This window comes from Oculina patagonica, chromosome 4, assembly GCF_052425735.1.
Source record: "Oculina patagonica isolate OP01 chromosome 4, crgOcupat, whole genome shotgun sequence".
Taxonomy (NCBI): domain Eukaryota; kingdom Metazoa; phylum Cnidaria; class Anthozoa; order Scleractinia; family Oculinidae; genus Oculina; species Oculina patagonica.
Window position 1 is genome coordinate 28,267,582 of NC_135761.1, and position 23,107 is coordinate 28,290,688.

The window sequence follows — 23,107 nt, forward strand, 5'->3', positions numbered from 1 at the left end:
TTTTCCTGGCAATAATCATGTTTCGCCGAAAGCAGGACATGATCCACACAAGTAGGAAGAACCACAAAAAGGGCACTGTCCTTTTTTAAGCTTGCCTCGACCAAAGATTGTGGGACAGTCGCAGTCATTAGCCCTGTGGGCATCAGCCGAGTCGGATTCCCAGATGGCAATGACCTAGTCTACACGTTAATGATTGATGCGAGGTTCCACCATTGCTTAAATGAAGACCACTCTGGTTTAAGTGGCTAGTTGCTGAAATGTTTGAGTGGTCAATAAAACCCCAGTTCTTTTGTCAAAGTATCTAGTCTAAAAAGCGCATGAGAAGTTCATAACAGAGTTCACAACACACATGCGTGTGATCATGCACAAACCTTTACATGACAGTCTGTTACACCTCGGTATAGCGAGACAGACGTCCTATTGTTTGAATGGAGTTTGACCTACTCTTTCTATGTACTGTTTTAAGGCTGCCTCCTTTTTTCAATGCTTAGACTCGTCATATTCTCCAGCTTCATTATAAAGCACACCACAAGGGTTTCACTTTGTTTAGAAGCTTTTGCCACCCGACCTTAGCTTGTCGTTACAAGGGTGACTTTTCTGGACTTGAATAATGTCTAGATGTGCAGGGGTGCGTGAAATTATTGTTTTATTCTACGAATTTGGTCACAGCACGTGCATAACTATTTCCAACTTCTTCAATTTTCCCCAGAAGCAGATTTGAATGAAGAGGTGACGTTTTGACAACGCAATCAATTTCAATCAAGACAAAGTCTTCAACTTTGAATTTCTGATTTCTAGTTTTATTTTTTCTTGGTTTGTTCCACCATTTGGTTGTGTACGTTTCCTGATTTCAAGTAATTTTTTGCCGTTTTGGGGTCGTGCCTCTTCATCTTCACATTCTTTTAAATCATCTCACCTATGTCTGGCTGTGTTTCATTTTGAGTCTTCTGATCAGCCTCTGATTTTGAGAAGTACAGACTTCTCTATGGCTTTTTATGCCATGGACAGCTTCAAATGGTGTCATCTTTATTGCTCTATGGTAGCAGATATTCCTAGTATGAACTGCTTCTGGGGCAGAGGTACTTAATATCAAGGCTCGCATGTCCTCTTTCCATGACCAATTGGATCTCTCAACCAAACCTTGAGTAATTATTGTCTTCATTGCTTAATGGCTGGATGTAAGCTCTGCTGAGAGTATCTGCAAGATACATTTCTGATCCCTTTCTGTAGACGACTGTTAGATTGTACTTTTGCAGTCGTAACATCATGCGCTGTAGACGCTTTGGTGCACTGATCAAACTCTTCTTGAAAATGCTCTCGAGGAAACCGTTCGACTTCAAATACAACAACAAGTAATTCTTTTTCAATTTGTGCGTAATTAACTCCAGCATCAGTCATGGCTCTTGATGCGTAGGCCGCTGGCTGCCCTTCTTGCATGAGACAGGCACCAAGTCCCTTGTCCGATGCATCATACTGTAATTCTGTGTCTGCTTTGGGGTCGAAATACTTCAATACTGGAGCTTCTGAGATGATCTGCTTCACCTGCTCAAAGCTTCTGCCTTGAATGTCATTGTCCCACAGGAACTGATTTTGCTCTTTGAGAAGTTCTCCCATAGGGGCAGTGGCTGCAGAGAGATTAGGCGCAAATTTCTGGAGGTAGTTTACCATACCCAGAAGTCTCTTTACATCTTGTTTGCTTGTTGGGGTAGGCATCTCTTTAACCCCTTGGAGTTTGGCTGGATCAGGTTTCAACCCTTCTTCTGATATCACATTTCCCATAAAGGTTACTTCAGGAAGGCGAAACTTGCACTTCTCTTTGTTTAGCTTGATGCCTTTACTGCGGCAGCGTTCCAACAGAGCAATGATCTGCTGGTCATGGTCTGCTATAGCTGCAGCTTTCGTCTCTCCAACCCCATAGATCAGGATGTCATCAAAGATTGGTATGACACCTTTCAAACCTCATAATGCATTGTCGAGGCGCCGTTGAAACTCTTCAGGCGCAGGAGAAATACCGAAGGGCATTCTGGTCCATCGATATCTACCCAACAGGGTACCAAAGGTGGTGAGGAAACTGCTTTCAGTATCCAACTGGATGTGCCAGAATCCATTCTTAGCGTCAATTACGCTAAAGACCTTTGCCTTTGACAACTCTGGGAGCAAGTCATCGATTACCGGTGGTGGGTAATGGTTTCGCTTCAGTGCCTGGTTCAGAGGCTTGGGGTCTATGAAGAGACGTATCTTTCCGTTGCTCTTCAACACAACAACCATTGACGACACCCAGTCGGTGGGAGTATCAACTGGCTCGAGAATTCCTTGACGGACTAAGCGATCAATCTCTTTCTTCAATGGTTCCTTGACATCAATGGGAACTTTCCTTACAGGCAGAGCTACAGGTGGAACTGATTTATCCAGCGAGAGGTGCAGTTTCTGTTCCAGCTTGCCTTCTCCAGAGAAGACATCACTGTAGTCTGTAGAACACTTGACAGGTTACATGTAGAAATTTCATCAGATACAAGCATGATGTTGTCTACATTGACTGACATGAGATTGAATTGCTGTATGGACTGTGCACCCAGAAGTGACTTGTACCCCTTTGACACCACTGTATACTCTGTGAGATGACTATCATTGTACTTTGGGTTCCGTGCCTCCAACTTGACACTCCCCAGTGACCTGAGCTCAGAGTTATTAAACATAACCAAGGTGGTCGCAGTGTTAGCTAAATGTTTTAGTTCAGGATCCTTTGAAATCTCCTGATAAATCTCCACTGGCAGAATATTCACGGTCGCACTGCTATCCAATTGGAACTTGACTGTAGTATCCTTTAATACCAGGTTGGCGAATACAGTCGAAGCTCTTGTAGGGAGACACCCTCGGGACGCGAAAAAAGTGTCCGTAACTGGAGCTGGCGGCTTACGAGAATGGTTCTCGTAAGCGGCTACTAGAGGTGTAGGGGAACGTTGGCCACTTACGGGAGGTTGCCCAGATAACAATAACCGGACGGACGTGTATGACGACAAAACAAACACTGAAATATGGAAAGTTAACAGCAGTGTTTCCTTTTTGTTCAAGTTTTGAGGGAAGCGGCAGATGTGAGCCAACGTGAATGATTTTAGGTTGTGGAGCTGGCTGAGGTGCTTTGTCAGGCATGTTTTGCGAGGTTAGTATTGTTTACGGCTGAAGGACTTGAAATTTCTCTAGGGAGAAATACACAGATGGCGTAGGAAGCTCAGTGTTTTCAAGGAAGTCGCCGTTAAACGATCCGAAATACTTCTGACACCATGTAACGTCTAGGGTACACTATAAAATGAAGAACACTTTGGATCCGTAAAACAGCTTTTAATGGCGTCTCCAAGAACTGAAAAGCGGAAAGCATGGTTCGTGCACTCATGCATGACACCACGTGACTATGACGTATAATCGTTAAGCGGAAGTGAAATAAACAAGATACGTGACACCCGTTATATCTGTGAAAAAAGAAACTTAAGAAATAAATGTTTTTTTTAGGGAAGTGAGGAGAGTATAGTAGGGGGGAGGTTGAAGGGTTAATCGGGGGGAGGGTGAAAGGGAAGAAAGAGAGTAGGGAGATAGGGACAGAAAATTGCCCATAATTTTTCCGTGTTTATTCCCCCCCCCCCCCAAAAAAAATATATATATATATATAATACCATGCCCCTCTTTTTCACCACACTCCAAAATATGAAAACCCTTTAAAGACAGTTGATAAATACACTGGTTTTAAAAAAATTAACTGGCTCAAAAAAATTAAACTTGTTTGAAAAAAAAAATAAACCAGAGGTTAAAATAAGACTACAACATCTCCACTAGAATTTTGCCCAACATCCTTAAGTCTGCAGCATGTTGAGATGGTCTTTATTCTGTACTTCAGATACTTTAACTATCCCACAACAAACTTCACTGGTGGTTGATGATAAAGATAAGTTATAACTTGTCGAATTTGTGCTTGGTGCTTGTTTAGAAAGTCTGTGTGGGTGCATAAAAGTAAAGTCGAAAAGCAAAATCCAGCTTGATCATCCGGTCAGTTTAGGAGAATCATACAGTGTATGCTGTCCATTCTTTTGAAGCTTCCCAGGATTTGTAGAATGAGTGACTCCATTTAATGTCAGGGTTAATCTTGGGTAGAATCCTTTTCTGGGCTTTTGATACTTAATATTAGCAACTCCCCGGTATCGCTTGCTAGATTGCCTTCGTTTATTTTGTGAAACACATGACTGGATGACTGTATCATAACTAATTAATCTTTTCCCTAAAATGATCACTTTCTGTTATCCTGTTTTTCCTTTTTAGTTTCTCCCAAATATGTATAAACACCAGTTCACTGCCACTTATAAGCACTAACATTCGCTTCTGCAACAATCTTCTCTACAACCTTTCCAATGTCAGGGGGTCGTTTTTTAATGGTGTCCATTCCTCAACCAGACTTTTTTATAATAGACCAGATCCCTCTATTTAAGCTTTTTTCTTCTTCCTTCTTCCTTGCTTTGTCTCGTATCTGACACAATTTTCTTTAAATTGCCTCCCTGTCAATATTGCCTGTTGTCGCCCTACTGGTGAGGTCATTTTCATCCTCGCCTACCTCTATCATCTCCGCTCTTATCTCCTTTCTTGCATTTCTTCCTTCAGAAATGGCGAAAAGAACCAAAAAGGTCGGAGTTGTTGTGAAGTATATGGCACACATTATGGTACCTCACTTCCAAAAATGGTTAAAACATGGAAATCACACAGCACTCGCAAGTAGCCATGTACACATGTTTTCTAGGGGCAAGAAGCCCTGAAAAGAAATTGTGTTGGCATTTGGCATTGTAATGGATATGGAAAGGCTGAAGCTGGCCGAGTCTGGGTTTGCAGCACTACAGCTGCTGTCACAGTAAGAAGTCAAGTGCGCTGACTTCGAGAAATGCAAGAAACAAAAATCGCTTGTACAGTCTGACAGTAAACCAACTTCCTTTGAGTTTAAAAAAGTATAGTAAGACAGGCAGGAAGCTTCAGTCAACCAACATCTGGCATCCTGTTAGCAAGATTTGCCACCAACACTGCCATTAGTCGTTCTGAGTGTGTGCATGCAACAGCAGATGTTACCCCTAACCGAAAATGGGCATCTCTCCACTTGTGATATCTGTGGTCAACAACAAATAGATATTCAATATGAATTAATTGGGTTAACCTGAGGTGAAAATCAGTTTTAAATTTACGTTTTGACCTGGTTCAAGTCTGGAGAATCAGGCTTCATGTAAAATTTGCAAAATTTATAATGTCAATTTTTTAAAAAAGATTACAAACTTTACATCAATGACATCGGGTGAAACTATGTCGCCTTTATAGAATAGCTGTTTCAGTGATGTTGTTGTCATCTGAGCCATCAGCGAGAACCTCTGAAACCAAGCCAACGAGCTTGGATATATTTAGCCTGCGAACACTCTTTCATTATATTCATCATATCCTTGTTAAAGGTACTTATCCAACTTGGCCAATAGATGGTTTAATGAGTGGGATACAAAGAGAGTGGTTGTAGTAATCAAAGGGTGTAGACACAGGGGTGTCAGCACAGTGTCGTTGTATTCTTGTAATACGACCCATTTAGGGCACTATGTCAAAGCCCTGTCCTATCTCAATACTTGATTTATACCAGTGTGCAAAGGCTGCATCGGTGCCTCTCTCAAAAGCTTTAAGATCCAACTTCATGGAATCCACCTGAGTAACGTCTTGTATATGTCATTATGGAAACCTACCTTACCTTGACTCTGGAAAAAAAGAAAAAATCTTCGGCTAATAACACATAATGTAGATTCTATTAAGCATGCACGCTTTTGGTTATTGTGAAACTGGGTCTGTTGTGTTGTGTCTTAACCTGCCTTCTGTTGCCAGTTTTCTGGGTGAAATCTTAAAACAGCAGGACCAAGATATGATTCCATGAGGGTGGTGGAACCAAAAGTAACTTCGTACAACTTCGTGATTTCATGTCGACTCTCATAAAAAATGCACACGCTTCTTCAGGACTGCTTTCCTCTAAAAAAATCCACCTTTTGGCTACGCCTCTGATAATCCTCTATATAAACATGTATAGAAATTAAAGAGAAAATCCAAAGACGGACAACTTCTGGCTAAGATGACATAAAAATTTTACTAAAAACGTTTCGGTCGTACCACCTTCATCATTTTACAGCACGTGAATTGAACGTTTGAAACGGAGGGTGTAATTTTTAGGTTGCAGGTTGGACTGATCCTCTTATTAATGTACGTTCAGGCTATGAATGTACTTCACTGGTATTGGCAGTCCGACATACCGGCTTTCCAAGTATTTGGCGTCCATCTTAAAATCCCTCAAGAGCGAAAGTTGCTTCCCTGTCAAGAACGCTAAAGAATTTACGAACTTTATAAGCAGCCAAGTAGTAGCCGAAGACAAACAAATTGTGCCCTTCGATGTTGTATCTCCCTTCACTTCAATCCCAGTAGATTTGGCGATAAATATTGTTCAACGCAAACTTGGCGAGACAACTGAATGGAAAGCCCTTACAAGCTTGACACAAGCTCAAGTTCTCGATCTACTCTCCTTCGTACTTAACAACAGCTATTTCTCATCTGAAGGAACTCAGTACCACCAAGTATTTGGCTGTGCGATGGGATCGCCTGTCAGCGCAGTGATCGCCGGATTAGTCATGGAAGAAATTGAGGAAAAGGCCTTAGCCTCTGCACCAGTAAAACCGTGCTGGTGGGGCCGCTACGTTGACGACTCTAATGCGTGCCTAAAGAGTGAAAGCATCAGAGTTTTTCACAGCCATCTGAATTCCATTAACCCTCATATCCAATTCACGATAGAAATGCCAACAACGGGCGCGGAAGACCAAACCATAGCTTTCCTTGATACAAGTAACACGGTATCTGCGAGTGGTCAAGTGGAAGTGGGCGTGTACAGAAAACCCAGGCACACAAACAAATATTTGAGTGACATAGTCCCGCACAAAGCAAACGAGCTGTAGTAAAGACACTAATGGACCGTGCCAAATATCTTACCTCGACCTCTGAGCGGAAACAGAGCAAAAAGCAACAAGTAATCGGTGACCTTAAAGTCAATGGATACCCCCAAAGTGTCATCGCTCGTTGTCTTGTTTCGGCTCAAGAAACTATACAGCCAGAAAACCAAGAAAGTCAAGAGAGTCCAAGGGGTTACGCTTCAATCCCTTACATAAAGGGTGTTTCTGAGAGAGTTCGACGTGTGCTTAGCAGAGAAAACATAAGAACCACTTTCAAGCCTGTTAAAACACTGGGCAGTATCTTTAAGAAACCAAAAGACCGCCCCGCCACAAATCAGATCAAGGGAATTGTGTACAAAGTCAAATGCAAAACATGTGATTTTGCCTATGTGGGAGAGAGCAAAAGATCATGGAATTCGCGCGGCGCAGAGCACAAGCCTGGCACAAGATCTAATAACGAAAGCACAATAAGATGTCACGCGGAAACAACAGACATGACATTCATCCGGATTATGTAGAAATTTTAGAAAGAAGTGTCAACAATAGGCAACAACGCCTTTTCCTAGAAGCGCTACATTCTGTCCAGGACATTAACTGTGTGAATGAACATGTGCATTTCCCACAAGTTTATTTAACATTGGGAACATCCATGCCCATAGAGCCTGGCCGCGTATAAAAAAACTTATTATGCAAAAACTGAACCAATTTTGACTCTGATGAAGGTAACAGAGAGTTACCAAAAATTCAGTTTTGTACGTTTTTACCAACTTTTTTAGACCGATTTTAAGATCAGATACAAACCAAATTTTTATTACATTTCAACATTTACTTTTTAAACAATCGGCACTACTTTGTTTACATTAGAACTTGGACTTGTTATTGAAAAAATAGAAGATTCAAATTCACGATAATAATTGTTGCTGTTGTAACCCTGTTGATCTCGATATTAATTATCATAAAAGTATTTAAATTACCCGGACATTTGTGTAAATTTACTTTGCTGACAAATACCATAACATCAACATAAACATCAATGTAAACAACTGAAGTAGAAGTCTAACGATCAGGCACGATTCGATATGAGCTGTGAATAAGCTTTGCCACTGATCTGTTAAGAAAGCATGAATTGTCATATGAAAACCTCGATCATGCATTGATAAATCCATTTAATTGGCAAGAAAACATAAAAGGCCTGCTCACTTACTGTTCGATGAAGTCGATCTTCACAAATCGACGCAGCCGAAGGACCATGTGCAGAGTTGATCATTAACATCAACCAATACACTTCCAGAAATCTCAACTTCCTTTTTTTTTTTTTGCGCTGTCGCGTAAGTGTGAAATAACAAAACAAAAAAGCTATCCAACTCCTTCCACATTTAAGTGAAATCCGGACCTGTAACCTGCAACCTGCAACCTGTAACCTGAAACTGCAAATTACACCCTCCGTGTTTGAAATGGTTCTTAAATACAATTTTGTTGCAAAATCCTTCGGGGATTACATAATTTTACCGAGTCAAATATAAAACTGTTAAAAATATAAATATTACCCTAATTACAAAATAGTGTTACGTAATACTAATAAAAATGTTTGTGGAATAAAACTAAAAAACAGTCGGTATAAAGGTAGGTAAAACTTGATTTATGCAGGGTGGCCCATTCAGCACAGTGGCTGGTATCCAGAGGGGCCTTGCTCAATACAATTTCTAAAAATATAAAATATCTAATAGTTTAAAATAGTTATAAAAACAGAGTTAAAAGCTAATTTTTAGTAATTGAAAAAGCATATAAAAAGAGTTTAAAAACTAAAACGAATTACAAGAAATCCTGACCTGTAACCTGCAATCTGCAACCTGTAACCTGCAAACTGCAAATTACACCCACCCTCTGTGTTTGAAATGGTTCTTAAATACAATTTTGTTGCAAAATCCTTCGAGGATTACGCATGCACACCATTGATCCTAAAGCTGCCCTGGTATTTTGTAGTTTTGGCTAACACCAGTCGCAACAGGTTTCGTTGTCTACTAGTTTGAAAGGCGTGGATTTGGTGGGCATGTTTAAATTCACTTACTTACTCTTATTTGTCGCAAATAAGATTATAAGGGTTGACAAAAGAAAAGCATTGGATTTTGGTTTCCTTGTGGGTGACAGGGAAAACTATATAAATGATTTGAGTAGCAGAAAGTGCCACCTGAATGTCCAATCCCTCAAGTAACCAATACGAAAATTGAAATATTACAGTCAAAAAATCGTTATTGAACAAAATGTTCAGTTTGTTAAGTAACGAACAAAAAACTTAAAGATTTAAAAAAATGGTCAAAAATTTAACAATTGAACACAGGGTCCAATTTCGTCATTTACAAAGCTAGTTCAAGTAAGTCCAAATTCTCAACACAGTAGTTCACAATAGTTTGCTGCAAATTGAGTTCTAGTGTTCCCAGAAATCTCTTACACATGCCTTAAGCATGTTTCAACATATGGACGCCATTAGTCTGTGAACAAGGAGGAACCGCTTGGCTGTTTCCTTCAGGTCTGACCAGATAGGATCTGTCTGACAATTTCTCCAGGCAGGTGCCTCGTTTCCAAGTTTCGTTCTTCTGTAATGGTGCAACTCACACTTCTTGTCCTACTTCTAGATCTGGTACGGGTGGAACGGTCATGATACCACTTCGCTTTTTGTTGTTTTAACTTTAACTTCTCAGTGACACTCTCAGGAACTTTGGGATAAAGGAGGCTTGTGGCTGTAGGCAGTGTGGTTCTGGTACGACGACGAGTGACCCGGTTGGCGTGTTTCTTTGATCTAGCATTGCAAGCCAAGGATCTTTGTTGTCCTTAAGTGCTTTCTTCAGTAAGGACTTAGCCACTTTTACTCCACTTTACCATTGGACCTGTGGTGGTGCGGAGAGGATGACACGTGTACAAACTCCCAATCACGTGAGAATTGTTGAAATTCATGGCTAGTAAATTGAGGACAATTGTCGGTTACGAGTGTGTCTGGTATGCCATATCTGCTGAATTGCTCTTTGAGAAACTCGATTACTGAACTGGAAGTGTTCTCTTGCAGCTGCTTGACCTCAATGAAGTCTGAATAGAAGTCAACAAGGACAATGTACTCTTTGGAATGAAGTTTGAACTGATCGGCAGCAATTGTGCTCCAAGGGCGATCTGGAATCTGATGACTTTGCATAGGTTGCTTCAGGTTCTTGGCCTGAAATTTGTTACAGATGGAACATTGCTTGATCAGGTCCCGTACCTCTGCGTTCATTTTAGGCCAAAAGACTGTGTCTCGAGCTTTGATTTGACTTTGGGTCTCATGACACGGGGTATGACCACTCTTGAACCTTTAAACATGATCCCATTGTGTACTGTTAACTCTTTCCGATATAACCAGTATTCTCTGATGTTGACAGGTACTTGCTCTTTTTGCATTGGCCAACCAGTCAGAACTGTGGTCTTCAAGGTTTGCAATGCTTCGTCCTGTCCAGTACACCGCTGTAACTGCTCCAATCTCTCTGGAGTTATCTTCAGGGCTTACATAGGGTTTAGGGTCTCTAACTCCAAGGAAAACACTTGGAAGGACTCTTCTGGCATGGTACCTTCATGCTGTGCTGCTCTTGACAAGTGGTCAGCCAAGAACATCTGAGAACCAGGCTTGTATCTGACTGACAAATTGTATCGCTAAAGTCTGAGTAACATTATCTGAAGACGGCAAGGTGCTGATAACAGCGACTTCTTGAATATGGACTCAAGAGGCTTGTGATCTGTCTCCACAGAAATGTTCTCTCTACGTGCCAGATATTGGTTAAATCTTTCACAGGCAAAGACGATTGCCAGGCATTCTTTCTCTATGGTCGCATATCTCTGCTCTGTCGGAGAGAGGGTTCTTGACGCGAAGGCCACAGGTTGTCAACCCCTTGTTGCTGGCATCCGTCTGAATGGTGACATCTTCTACGTCATAGAACTTCAGCACTGGATGCTTGATAACCAGCTGCTGGATAGCGACAAATGCTTCAACGTGTTGTCTTGCCCATGTGAACTGAGCTTGGTTGGTGGTGAGTTCTCTTAGTGGTGCAGACACATCTGAAAGCTTGGGTAAAAACTTGGAGAGATAATTCACAAAGCCAAGAAAGGTAAGTACTTCAAACTTGGATGTCGGTTTGGGCATGTTCTTAATAGCGGTGACCTTGTCTGGATCTGGCTTCAGCCCGTCCTTCAAGATCACATGGCCCATGAATTTCACTTCAGCTTGTCGAAGCTTGACTTTAGACTTGTTGAGCTTTAGGTTCACTTGTCTTGATCTTTCAAGAAGGCAAATGACTTTCTGATCATGATCGCGTTGCGCTTCTGAGTCGTTTTCCCCATAGCCAACTACCAGGATACCAGGATATCATCTCTGATGACTTTCACACCAGGCAAGTCAGCAAGGCACTCTTGCAGTTTACTTTCAAAAACTTCTGGTGCTAGACTTATTCTAAAAGGCATTCGTAAGTATCGGTATCTCCCCAGGGGTGTCAAGAAAGTAGTCAATTTACTACTGTCCTCATCTTGACTGAGTTGATAAAATCCATTCTTTTGCGTCGAATGAACGGAAGATTTTGGCTTTGCTAAGTTCAAGTAAAAGTTCTTCATAGTTGGCATTTGGTACTTTGGACGCTGAATAGCACGGTTTAAGTCCTTTGGGTCTAAGCAAATCCGAATCTTCTGTGGTTTGGCTACTACCACCATGCTGCTTATCCATTGTGAGGGCTCCACTGCTTTTGTAATGATTCCTATGTAAGTTCCATTTCATGAAGTAATAAAGGTTAACTGTAACAACAGATCCTGACTGAGATGTGTACTAACAACAACTACAACAGAGCAGGCTAATGCTTATAAAATTACTTCATGTCAATGATCACATTAAAAAAAATGTCATCTGAGTTGGTCGCCTAATGTTATCCAGTTGACAGTCGGTTGGCAATGTACAGGCTGGATCTGGAGTAAGCTGCATATTCCCTTTGAAATATTGGATTTTGGCACTCTTTAAGGATGGCAGATTCCCGACAATCTTAGATGTCAGTTTCTCTCAATTTCCAATTCAAGAGCTCTTTTGTTAAAATGTAGGTGCTTAGTAGCCTTGATGGTATGAGCTGTCAGTTGCAGTAAAATCCCCATCTTCGTTTTGGACAAGAAAGTGACTGGCAGTCATTGTTGATAAAGGAAATATCCCATGTTGACTTAACTGACATTGTTAAACACTTCTAGTTTGTCCCTTTTCCAGTTGCTTCGTCCAGCCAATTCTCTCATGTCAGTAGGCCGTCAGTAGGTGACTGTAAACTGGATTGGGTCACGTTAAAATAGTATCCACAACCTGCTATGCTTCGGTGTCTACAACTGGGAGGTCTTTATCACATTAAAAATTCTGGGTGGTGGTCCCCTTACTGATCATCTCTGTCGTTTTTGCAAACTTGATAATCAAGGCTGATGATTGTGATTTCAACTCGTTAAAGAGTTCCTGAAGTTGGGGGAAGGCTTCGTGCATGGCTGCTGGTAATTTGGCACCGTAAAAAACCTTCCTGGGTAAACGAGTAAATGACCACTCTCATGGTCCACTGGCAAATCATGGTGAATGACCTAAACCGAAGGGGGACCTGAGGTCAAAGTACAGAGAATTGTCCCATTGAAAACCTACCGGTAGACTAACTTGTAGTCCTTAGGATCAATCGGTATTTGGTGATATGCTCTCCTTAAATCCTTTTTGTAAATAAAAACAACCCTGCCCTTTTGTGAATTACAAACTCGTGATCAATCCCTGGTAAATGCAGCTGAAACTGGGTGTCCAAGTACTGGGCCGGCTGTTAACTGAAGCAGAATGAGGGAAACTTACTCCATCACGACATGACGCTTAGTTAAATCTGCGTTTCTTTAACGTTTGTAAATGGGATGTGACGAGTGCCTGATGTAAAGGGTTCCATTGAAAAGGCCCAGCGAGGTAAGCCCGCCATGCTGTCATTTTGAGCTGTGACGGCACGTGAACTATCACTCCGAATGCATTTGGTTTGTGACATTTAGAGCTATAACGGCTCGTAAGGAATGAAGCTGAATCTCCTGATGCAGTAAATATTATTATCCGTGTTCTTGTCCATGTCTGTGTCCGAGTCAATATCCACATTATTCGATTACAAACAAGTTAGTATGCCTGCACTGCTGAGTCATTGATTACCAGGAATTTTTTTTAAATAGTTTTTATTAATTGAATTGGCATTCCCCGTTTCGTTTCGGGCAATTCAACATTGGGTTTTTGCTAGCTTACAAAAGCGGGACGTATGCATGGTTACAGGTGTAGGAAGTTATGGTAGAGTCGCAAGAACAAGTTCCTTTGTAATTCCAAGCCTGGCAAGACTTGTTGTTCTCGCCGATGGCTGCTTGTTGTTGGGTTTGGCTTAAGAGTGGTGGAACGTAAATCTAAGTGTTGAAAGTAGAGGCGGCCATGTCGTGAATATTGCTCATTTGATGCCACTCGAGACATCAAAGCTACTCCACGAATGGCTTTCAACATCAGCAACTCAAGGATAGCATGCATATGATGCTTTGCGTCCTTAAGAAATCATCGTGCAAATTGCTTCTGATTGCTCTTAAACTTCATCTGGGTAGCCTGATTGTTTACTTTTCTCCTCTAATTTGACTTTGAGAAAACTTTTGAAAAAAGTGCTTAAATTTCTCAGCCCCAAGAATGTTTGCAGATGACACTAATTTAACCATTTCTGGTAAAAATTATTTTGAATTACAGAATGGTACAAATCATGATTTGGAAAATATTAGACAATGGCTCTTAGCAAACAAACTGAGTTTAAACACCACTAAAACAGAATTTTTAATTATTGGCTCTAATTACAATCTTGCCAACCTTGGCTATTCTCCTGAGATCAGGTTAGGTGATACAAGTATAAAACGTGTCTACTCTGCTAAATCTCTTGGTGTTTATATTGATGATCGTTTATCATGGTCCACTCATATTAACCATGTGGCAAAAAAGGTCTCATCTGCAATCGGGGGCTTGAGACAAATAAGGCAATTCGTTAATGATGATACTCTTATAACTATTTATAATTCCCTTATCCAGCCATCTTTTGACTATTGTGATTTAGTATGGGATAATTTATCTAAAGGTCTAGCAACCAGATTACAAAAATTACAGAATAGGGCTGGTAGGGTTATTTTAAGGGCTACCTATGATGTAAGCTCAAAGGATGTTTTAAAGGAACTTGGGTGGTCTGATCTTAAAACCCGAAGAGCTAAGCATAAGGCCACTCAAATGTTTAAAATTTCTACTGGTGAAGCCCCATCTTATTTAACTGACAGATTTTGCAAAGTCGAGGCAAGAAATCCTTACAATATTAGGAACAGTGAATTAAATATTAATTTACCATTACCGAAAACTGATTTTTTAAAAAAGAGTTTTCTTTATGCTGGTCCTAAATTGTGGAATTCCTTGCCTAATTCAATTAAGTCAGCTAAATCTCTTGCAGCCTTTAAAAGAGGACTGGAAGATATTGACTCTGATATGTTACTATCTTCTTATTGATAGCTTGTCCCACTCTAATATTTATGTGTTATTTAACTCTATTTAGATTTTTAAATCTCACTCGGCTTTCATGAAAACCAATGTAATTGATGGAATTCCGAGGTTAAATAAAGTATCACTCACTCATATATATATTAGAGTTATTCCTAAAGTTTAGGTGACAAGTTTACTCATCCACTTTGGTGCGGTGAACCACCAAGAGCTGGTACATGTAGTTAGCAACACATACAGTAATGTAATGTGATAAAATCTTGAAGCAGAACTAATTATTATGTCAAAAAACTCTAAAAGAAGTTTTTTTCATTCACGTGAAATGCGGAACTTGGAAGTGGACAGCACATACCATCCTGAGTTTGAAATAAGCTTTGGTATGGTCCTGTTAATGTTAACAACTACAAAGCACCAAGATGTTTTATAGAAAATGAAATGGCACACATTAAAAAATGTAAGTTTATACACACATCTAAATAAGTTCATTGAAAAACTTTCCCTCACACCCTCTAACTGCCCCTGGGTCTCCAAGAATGGTTTCTACATGTTAACATGTATCCTTCGTACACTGTAGTTGTACTCTCAGTAACTGTGCCTACCTTGACACATGTTCCCTTTGTTGAAACTGGAAAGCAATGACAACTGTACTTTGAACTTTCTTGTTTCGGTGCTTTTCTCACTAGACATGTTTACTTCTTTGCTTGCACCTGAACATGATACCACCAAGGCAGGTGGCTGTGGCCTAATTGGCAGATAAATAGATAGATAGGTAGTTCACGGAGGACAGTTGGAATGATTCTATCTCTGATTGGCCGCGTAGTACTTGTTTTCGTGCCTGCACTTGGTAACAAGTTTAGATCTTTTGTTCAAAAGAGTAGATCTGTCAGCTGATAGTATACAGAGCTTCTCTGTCAGAGAAAAAGGGGAAATATAGAAATATATATATATACATATATAAAAAGCTGCTTTTCACGAATGTCATGCCCTAGAGTACTCGTTCAATTAGTTTTTTAAATTGCCCAAGGGACTCTGCTTGTCTTACGTTAATAGGAAGACTGTTCCACAAGATGGCGCCACTATCCATAAAGCTGTTTTTGTAATAGTTAGTGCGCGGTAATGGAAGTTTGAGTTTGCTTTCAGAGTCCCTTAGGGTTGTATGCGGTTTCTTGTTTTTCAAATTTAGTTAGTCTGGAGCCAACCCGTGCAGAGACCTGTAAACCATCGTGGCTCTTTGAATTTGCTGCTGGCGAGCTAGATTTTTCCATCCTAGAATTTCAAATAAATCACCAGCGTGCGCATCATAGTTTGAGAAGGTCAAAACACAGGCTGCTCTATTCTGTAGCTTTTGTAGCTTGTTTTGCAAAGTAATCCCACAGTTTCCCAAACAGTACTACAGTAGTCGAAATGCGGTTGTATTAAAGCTCTATATATTACATGTAAGGTTCCTTGAAGGACCAGGTGCCTTACTCGTTTTAAGGCCCCAATCCCAGAAGCAATTTTCTTTGTTAGTTTCTCAATGTGACTACTCCAATCAAGTCTGTCGTCGATGATCACTCCAAGTGATTTTGCAGACTTGACCTGGCTAACTTGAAAATCATTTATTGCAACTTTCGGGGACCTCTGCCTAGATCCAATAAGTATGAACTCGGTTTTAGTCATATTTAGAGTAAGTATTTTTTAAAAGGGATGCGATAGCCCTTTTTGTTGATGTGAGAAGCTGTGTTGTGGTTTTGGGTCCGTGGAATCAGGATTTACGAACAAACACTAGGAGAACAAACCCAGATCAACACAAGGATTTTATTCTCTGCACACAAGGAGCAGGCACGTAGTGCGCATGTACATATGTCCGCAGATCATGCTCAGAAATGGCATTACAAACTATAACAAGCTGCCTGCTCATCCCCTTGACTGGATGTCAAAGGAGAAAGGGGATGCGTTCTGTTTGAAAGATTCCACTCTATAGAGACAAGTGTTATACACTGCGCAAGAAAGACCATCGTCTGGCAGGACTTTTTGATTATACACTTTTTCAAATATTTTCAAAAACTTACCATCAATGTTTCTTTTTCTCTCTTTTTTTTAAGAAAAACAAAAGAACAAACCCGACAATGGTCATCGACATTTTCTTTCGGATTACCATTACTCATCATAAGATACAACTTGAATGAGCCCACAAACGACCGACAAACTCACGCTCAAGAGTGTGCGGGTGTTTTGATTTTGGCGGGCAAAGAAAGTGATGCTGCACGGGTACGCGAAGCTGCTGGTTGCTCAACATTCCTGGCTGGTCTGTGGGACAAAAATTACTCAGGATTTGCAAAGTTAGTCACAGCAAGTGATGCAAAAAAGCGACTCAAATATTTACCATATGATCGACATCAGTGAATCGACCAGAGGAAAAAAACTCACAATTGTTTTCACCGAGATTCTTGTGGGTAACAATTCCTCCTTTGTGGGAATCACAGGCCCCTGCTTTGCCTCTGTCCAGTAGTCAGAGACTGCGTCAACACGAACACTAAGAGTTACCGATCCTCCTCAACCTGAGGCTGAGGCATCTGTTGGCAAAGATTTTTGAAAATGATGTTCATCCCTCAAGGGAAGTAGGCCAAGGAGAATGACAAACATTTGGCAAGCTAGTGTTGGAGACTCTGAATCGAGATTACTAAACTTCCTAGGTTGTGTTTAACAAGGTTAAGAATCTTTTCCCTTTTCTTGGGAATAAGATAGAAAACCACCGGAAAAGAATCTGACAGGAAACCCAAATATGGAACAACTTAACGCAGCATGATATTGACAAACCCAGAAAATATCCAATTTGATCAAGAAGTAAGCTTCTAAAAAGACAGCCGCTTTTGCAGCTGCTAACTTATGTTCGTCGGGCCTTACGAAGGCTGCATAGAGACCACGTGTAGGAGGTATCTGGAGTTGCCCATTATGGCGATCATCAATACACAGTGAGTAAGGGAGCCCCAAAGAAAAGAAAGAAATTAGAAACCATAAGGCCAGTGGAGTGGTAGACAAAAGGAGATATCTTCCAGCCAAAAGGCAAGATGTTAGAGATCCACCCCACTGGATTGTAAAGAATGTTCTGCATTTCTCAGTCAAAAGAACATGATCATTCCCTGATTTATCTTCTAGTATCCTCTTGTAGGTGTCACGGCCCACGTATCATGTAAGGTTTATAAGGGAATCCAACCTGAAAGGCGTGTCTTTCATCCATAAATTTAGGAGACGGGCATCATGGCAAAGTCTAGGCTTTGTAAGCTCCACAATTAATGGAAGGACGAAATAGGGTGGGCCAACTTATCCTATTCTACCCTTAAGAAAAATGGCCCTTTTTCGCAAACTATTGAGTAATGTGCTTCTACAACGTCCACTGAACGTTTGCTCAACATGTGTTCCGAGTGTGGACGATCAGAACTTTAATGTTTCCTTTAAAATTCCAGAAAATGGTTGAAAGTATTCAAAAAATTGAGACTGTTCCCCAAATCCATTTCAATATTTGTTCTTGTTCAATAGATGAAAGAAAACCATGAGGCCAGCAAGGGGTGACAGGCATGACCCAGCATAACCAGGGGAGTCCGTTTTTCCAAGCAAACCCCTAAACCCAGGGTGGACCCTAAAAGGTTTTCTCATCCACAAAAAATGCAGGACATCAAAAGAGCCACATATTACGAAAAATGGATTTATTACTTTATGTTATACAAGGACCCATCATCGTTGCTAACATCATTGAAAGAACTTAGTCACAAATTTGCCCTAGAAAAAAATCAACACAAGCATTGCTCTATTTATTTTGACTCATATTCTGAAAGGGTTGACTATTATAATAAAATCTAGAGGAGCCTCTCATCTCTCTGTTGCGTTTGAAGCAATGCGCTTGCACATATTTGAGTATTTGAGTCGCTTGCAATTGAAGCAATGGTCTCCACTGTAAGGCGCTATTCCCGCCTTTCTTTAATGTAGCTTTTAGCTATGTGGAGAGCCACGTTAAATAAAGTTCTTATCTTATCTCATCTCATCTTATGCTTGACGAGCATAAAGATGCTTATTTGCTTAACAAGTTTGAATTATTAAACTTTGATATCTTTGTCAGGGTTTTCAAGAAGGGCTGGTCCACTGGGGTTGTGCAACTGAATCTGTTGTTCCATTTTTGTAATAGAAGTGGCTGGAGATGTAGACAGAAAGGTGGTCCCTTTTAAGTGTTTGATAGTTAGGTTGTGAAAGTTGTATGAGGTGCCAGTAATGACGTCGTTGATTAAGGGATCTCAGATATGAAGGATTACAGTAGCTGTCTCATACTCTGACACGCAATCTTCCTTTATTGAGGACATTACTGAGTACTCTTTATTTGAACTGGTTTGGGTTTGTCATTTCCCAATGAAATAGTGGCAATGACATTCACTTTTTGATTAGGTTGAAGTTCGTAGAGCGGTTTCAAAGTTATTGTCAATGTAGGTTGAGATGAAGAGGCAGTGGTGTCCAACAGTTTAGTAGTTTAGTTATCAAAATCAATGTCAAACGTTGGTGCAACCCTCACACTTGATTGTTGGTTTAATAGGATGTGATTTTCTTTAACACGACTGGAGTTTTAGATTGTTCATGTTCTTGCAATGTGGAATGACATCATATGTTGAAACCAACGACTCTTTTAATTTTTGACGAGCTGGTCTGAATTTATGCTATTGGTTGTCACTGACTGCCTGAGCGTTTGAGAAGACTTTAGTCATGGATAAAACCACGATGGATAGCTGAAGAAATTGAAAATATTATGAAAATTAGTTAGTTGTTATATAGTGTTGAAATCTTAGTAGTAGAATACATACTTTGCAATCAACTTGTAAATGTAATTAACTAGGGTGTGGGGGTCCCCCTTAGATGTTTGTTTTGCTTAATGTTATTGTTTTCCAAACTCATCTGTTTTTTAAAGATGCTTCTGAGAATGTATCTGATGTTTTGTTTTGTTTTGCAGTTTTGTTGATGTTGGTTAATGTAGGTGTGTAATCAAATACTGAATTATGGTAGTGAATGAAAACAAGTAACAGTTGTCGGCTCACCCTGTCTTTTCTGTGATCGCCTTTGGAATGTCTTTGGGGCTAGGGTCTTTTTCTTGCTTCAACAGCAAATTCAAAGACGTGTAATGTCATAAAAACTCAAGCCATTCGCAATTATTCGTCTGTGATGGTTAGTTTTCTTCTCTTCGATTCATCTTGGTACTGTTCAAATTTTGCTTGGAGTTCTGGGTCAAAGGTAAACATTTTTTGGCTTGTATGCAAGTCCTGGATTATTTGGTATACATGTTTCAAGTTTGGGATTTGTGGGTCTTTCGGTGTAAGTTCCTGATAGTCAACTTTTCTTTCCTTTGGGCAAATAAATATTTTGCGATCATTAAAACCGTCAAAGTCATCAAGTGCCCTAATGTTCACTACATAAGCTGGCTGTATAAAGCCGGTTATATTAAGTGTTTTCCATTGTGCATGCACGATCCGTTTTTGAAATCCCTGGTCCACTGTCCTCCACCGTTTAATGCCAACAGAGTCTTTCTGCCCATCGTAGAGTTGGTCTTCAGGGGCGTAGCCAGGTTTTCAACTTGTTGTAGGACTGATCTCTAAAGGCCGTGTTTAAGGGTCCCTGGTAATATGCTGTGCCGGAAGTTTAGACTACGAGCAGTCCCTATTTTTTTGCAGAGTCCGTCGAGCTTGAAGCGAAATTTTTTTTTTCGAAGAGTTCGTCGAGCTTATAGCGAAAAAATTACGCGCGGGGGGAGGAGGCGGGGCAAGGCGGTTGAGAAATGTTCTTACTTAGAGACCTTTAGGCGACCAGGAAAGGATTTGCGGGGAATAAAGTGCTCTGCTTACAAAATGCCTACGCACTGTTGGTCATCCTTAAACGCATCATTAGCTCTTCTAATGATAGCTATTTGGAACTTATAGTGATGATTGGGATGCACCAGTACATTTGGAAGATCGTAAAATTGTTTAATGTCACCCCAAGGTTGAGCTAAAATGTCAGCTCGCAAGTTAGTGCTGCTGAAATGTTTGTACTGTCTGTAACTTATCAAGTTTATTTTCCTTAGAAGAGGCGGGAATTGAAATTTTTCGATAAACGTAAACTAAACTATGATCACTAATGGCGTTGTGAGACACCCCGGAGCAATATACATGGTCTGGTTAATTAGTGAAAATCAGATCAATTAAAGTACTTGTTGTAGGTGTAATTCGAGCACATTCGAGCACGAGGTTTTGCATAAGCATTGTCTATATAGTGTTGAAATCTTGGTAGTAAAATACATACTTTGCAATCAACTTGTAAATGTAATTAACTAAAAGAAGAAATTAAGAAAATTTGCAGAATTCGAAGCTCCCTCAACAGTGTTTGCAAAAAGCACTCCTTCCATTCCACACAATAAGCTAAGTGTTACATTTGCTCCTTTGGTGTTGCCAGAAATAACTGCAACCGCCGCTTCCCCTCTAAGAGCATTTCCGTACACGGCATTTTCTAATCCACTATGAACGCCAGCCTCATCAAAAAATTTGAACTTTTCTGGTGGCAAGGCACCCACAGTATTTAGAAACTGTTGACAGTAAACTGTGTTCATCTTGGTGGACTTATCCGCAGATGCCTTCGTCAGTCGCTTCCTAGTAAAAGGTCCTTCTGGCAAGAAGAAATTCTATCAATTCAATCTCTTCGGGCTTCAGGTGCGAAGGATTACCCGATTGTCTCTTGGATGGCAAATGTTCACCTGTAGTGCAGAAATTCCTCCACAATTTGTCACAAACTGGGTTGAAACACAAAAGCGATCCGCAAAATTGGTAAAGGTTCCAGGAAAAAATCCTGATGATGCATCGCCACCATCGGCAATAATCATGTTGATTATACTGCATCTTAGGCTGTCATCGATTGGTTTCCTGATATAAATGTCCTGCCTTTGCTCTTTTCAGAGAACGCCATCATCGAAAGCATCATCAAATGTTGAATGAAACGTTCAGGAATGTGACTGCGTACGTTCACCTTTTTCATTTGACAAGCAAAGCCACGTGACGCAGATCGTTGCCGTTTGGCGCCAAAAACAACCGTTTTTAAATTTGCGCTATACCTGTTTCGTTAGTACTGAATTACTGTAGTGAATTAAACAAGTAACAATTGTTGGCTCATCCTGCAACTTCTCTCCTGAAGGCGTAAGTGCAACTTGGTCTCTGTAACATAATTCAGGATGGTGATTGCTGTGGCAACTGTCTTTTCTGCGATGACCTTTGGAATGTCTTTAGGGCTAGGGTCTTTTTCTTGCTTCAACAGCAAAGTAAAAGATGTGTAATATCATGCTAACTCAAGCCATTCGCAATTATTCCTCTGGGATGGTTAGTCTTCTTCTCTTCAATTCACCGTGGTATTGTTCAAATTTTGCTTGGGCTTCTGGGTCAAAGGAAACGTTGTTTGGCTTGTATGCAAGTCCTTGATTATTTGGTATACATGTTTCAAATTTGGGATTTGTGGGTCTTTCGGTGTAAGTTCCTGATAGTCAACGTCTCTTTCCTTTGGGCAAATAATTAGTTTTTTTAGGCTACCTCGTCTCAATTTAAATTAACTGGCAAGCTCACGGCACTTATTGTTTTGAAACAGCTACCGTATTTACTTGAATAAGCGCCGCGGCGCTTATTAATTTTTTTGCGCCTCAGGTGCGGCGCTTATTTGAGGGCGGCGCTTACTTAAAAATTGGACGACACAAACAATGTCATCTAGACGAAACTTCTACAGTAACTAAAAGAAGGGTATTTTGATTGTCAGTATTCGTCTCTTACGGAAGAGAGTAGTTGCGCTTGCTGTCCCGACAAAGTTCACGGCCTTCACAACGTTAACAGAACTAAATATTGTAAGAATTTTGGATATAAAAAAAATAATGCGCGAGCGGTGAAACATAATACCTTGAGCTACAAAATATTGATTTTGATGAAAAGGAATTTCCAAGTCTGTTTCAGAGTTGCTTAGTAGTGCTGTTTTTATTTATACGGAATTCTTCGAATTGGCGCCGCATCGAGACTGCGGCGCTTATTTGGGGGAGGCACTTATTAACTTTTCCATCCTAAATGCGGCGCTTATTCGAGTGCGGCGCTTATTCGGGGCGGCGCTTATTCGAGTAAATACGGTATCTAATCAATTAAAGGCAATTTACTGAACTGTATGTCGTTATACATATATATTCATTTCTCTGTATGCACTGCACTGTCTTTGTGTTTTATAATTTAAAAAAAATGTAAATTTGTAGTGTAATGTAAGAAGTTAATTGTAAGTTATGTACTGTAGGTTATTGTAAGCTATATACTGCAAGTAGCGTATTGTAAATAAGTTATATAGTTGAGTTGTAAGTATAAGTAATGTATTGTAATGGTAATGTAAGTAAGTTATTGTATTATCGTAACCTGCTGTTTAAAAAAAAAACAGTTGGCGATCATTAAAACTGTTGAAGTCATCAACTGCCCTAATTTTCACTCCATATAAAAAGCCGGCTGTATAAAGCCAGTTATGTTAAGTGTTTTCCATTGTGTACGATCCGTTTTTGAAGTCC

The 23,107-nt window shown here is 40.3% G+C and overlaps 1 protein-coding gene and 1 pseudogene across 1 annotated transcript; one reads left to right on the forward strand and one right to left on the reverse strand.

Annotated features, from left to right (window-relative positions):
• The first annotated feature begins 6,272 nt into the window (after positions 1-6,272).
• Positions 6,273-6,998, forward strand: LOC144648278 (uncharacterized). The gene has a single exon (XM_078507894.1). It carries the CDS (start codon positions 6,273-6,275, stop codon positions 6,996-6,998), a length of 726 nt encoding a protein of 241 aa, XP_078364020.1.
• Positions 6,999-18,557: 11,559 nt separating this feature from the next.
• Positions 18,558-21,142, reverse strand: LOC144648279 (uncharacterized; annotated as a pseudogene).
• Positions 21,143-23,107: the final 1,965 nt, after the last annotated feature.

What these genes read in the sequence shown, in the direction of transcription:
- LOC144648278 (XM_078507894.1), top strand. Translation starts at nt 6,273, where the DNA reads ATGTACTTCACTGGTATTGGCAGTCCGACATACCGGCTTTCCAAGTAT.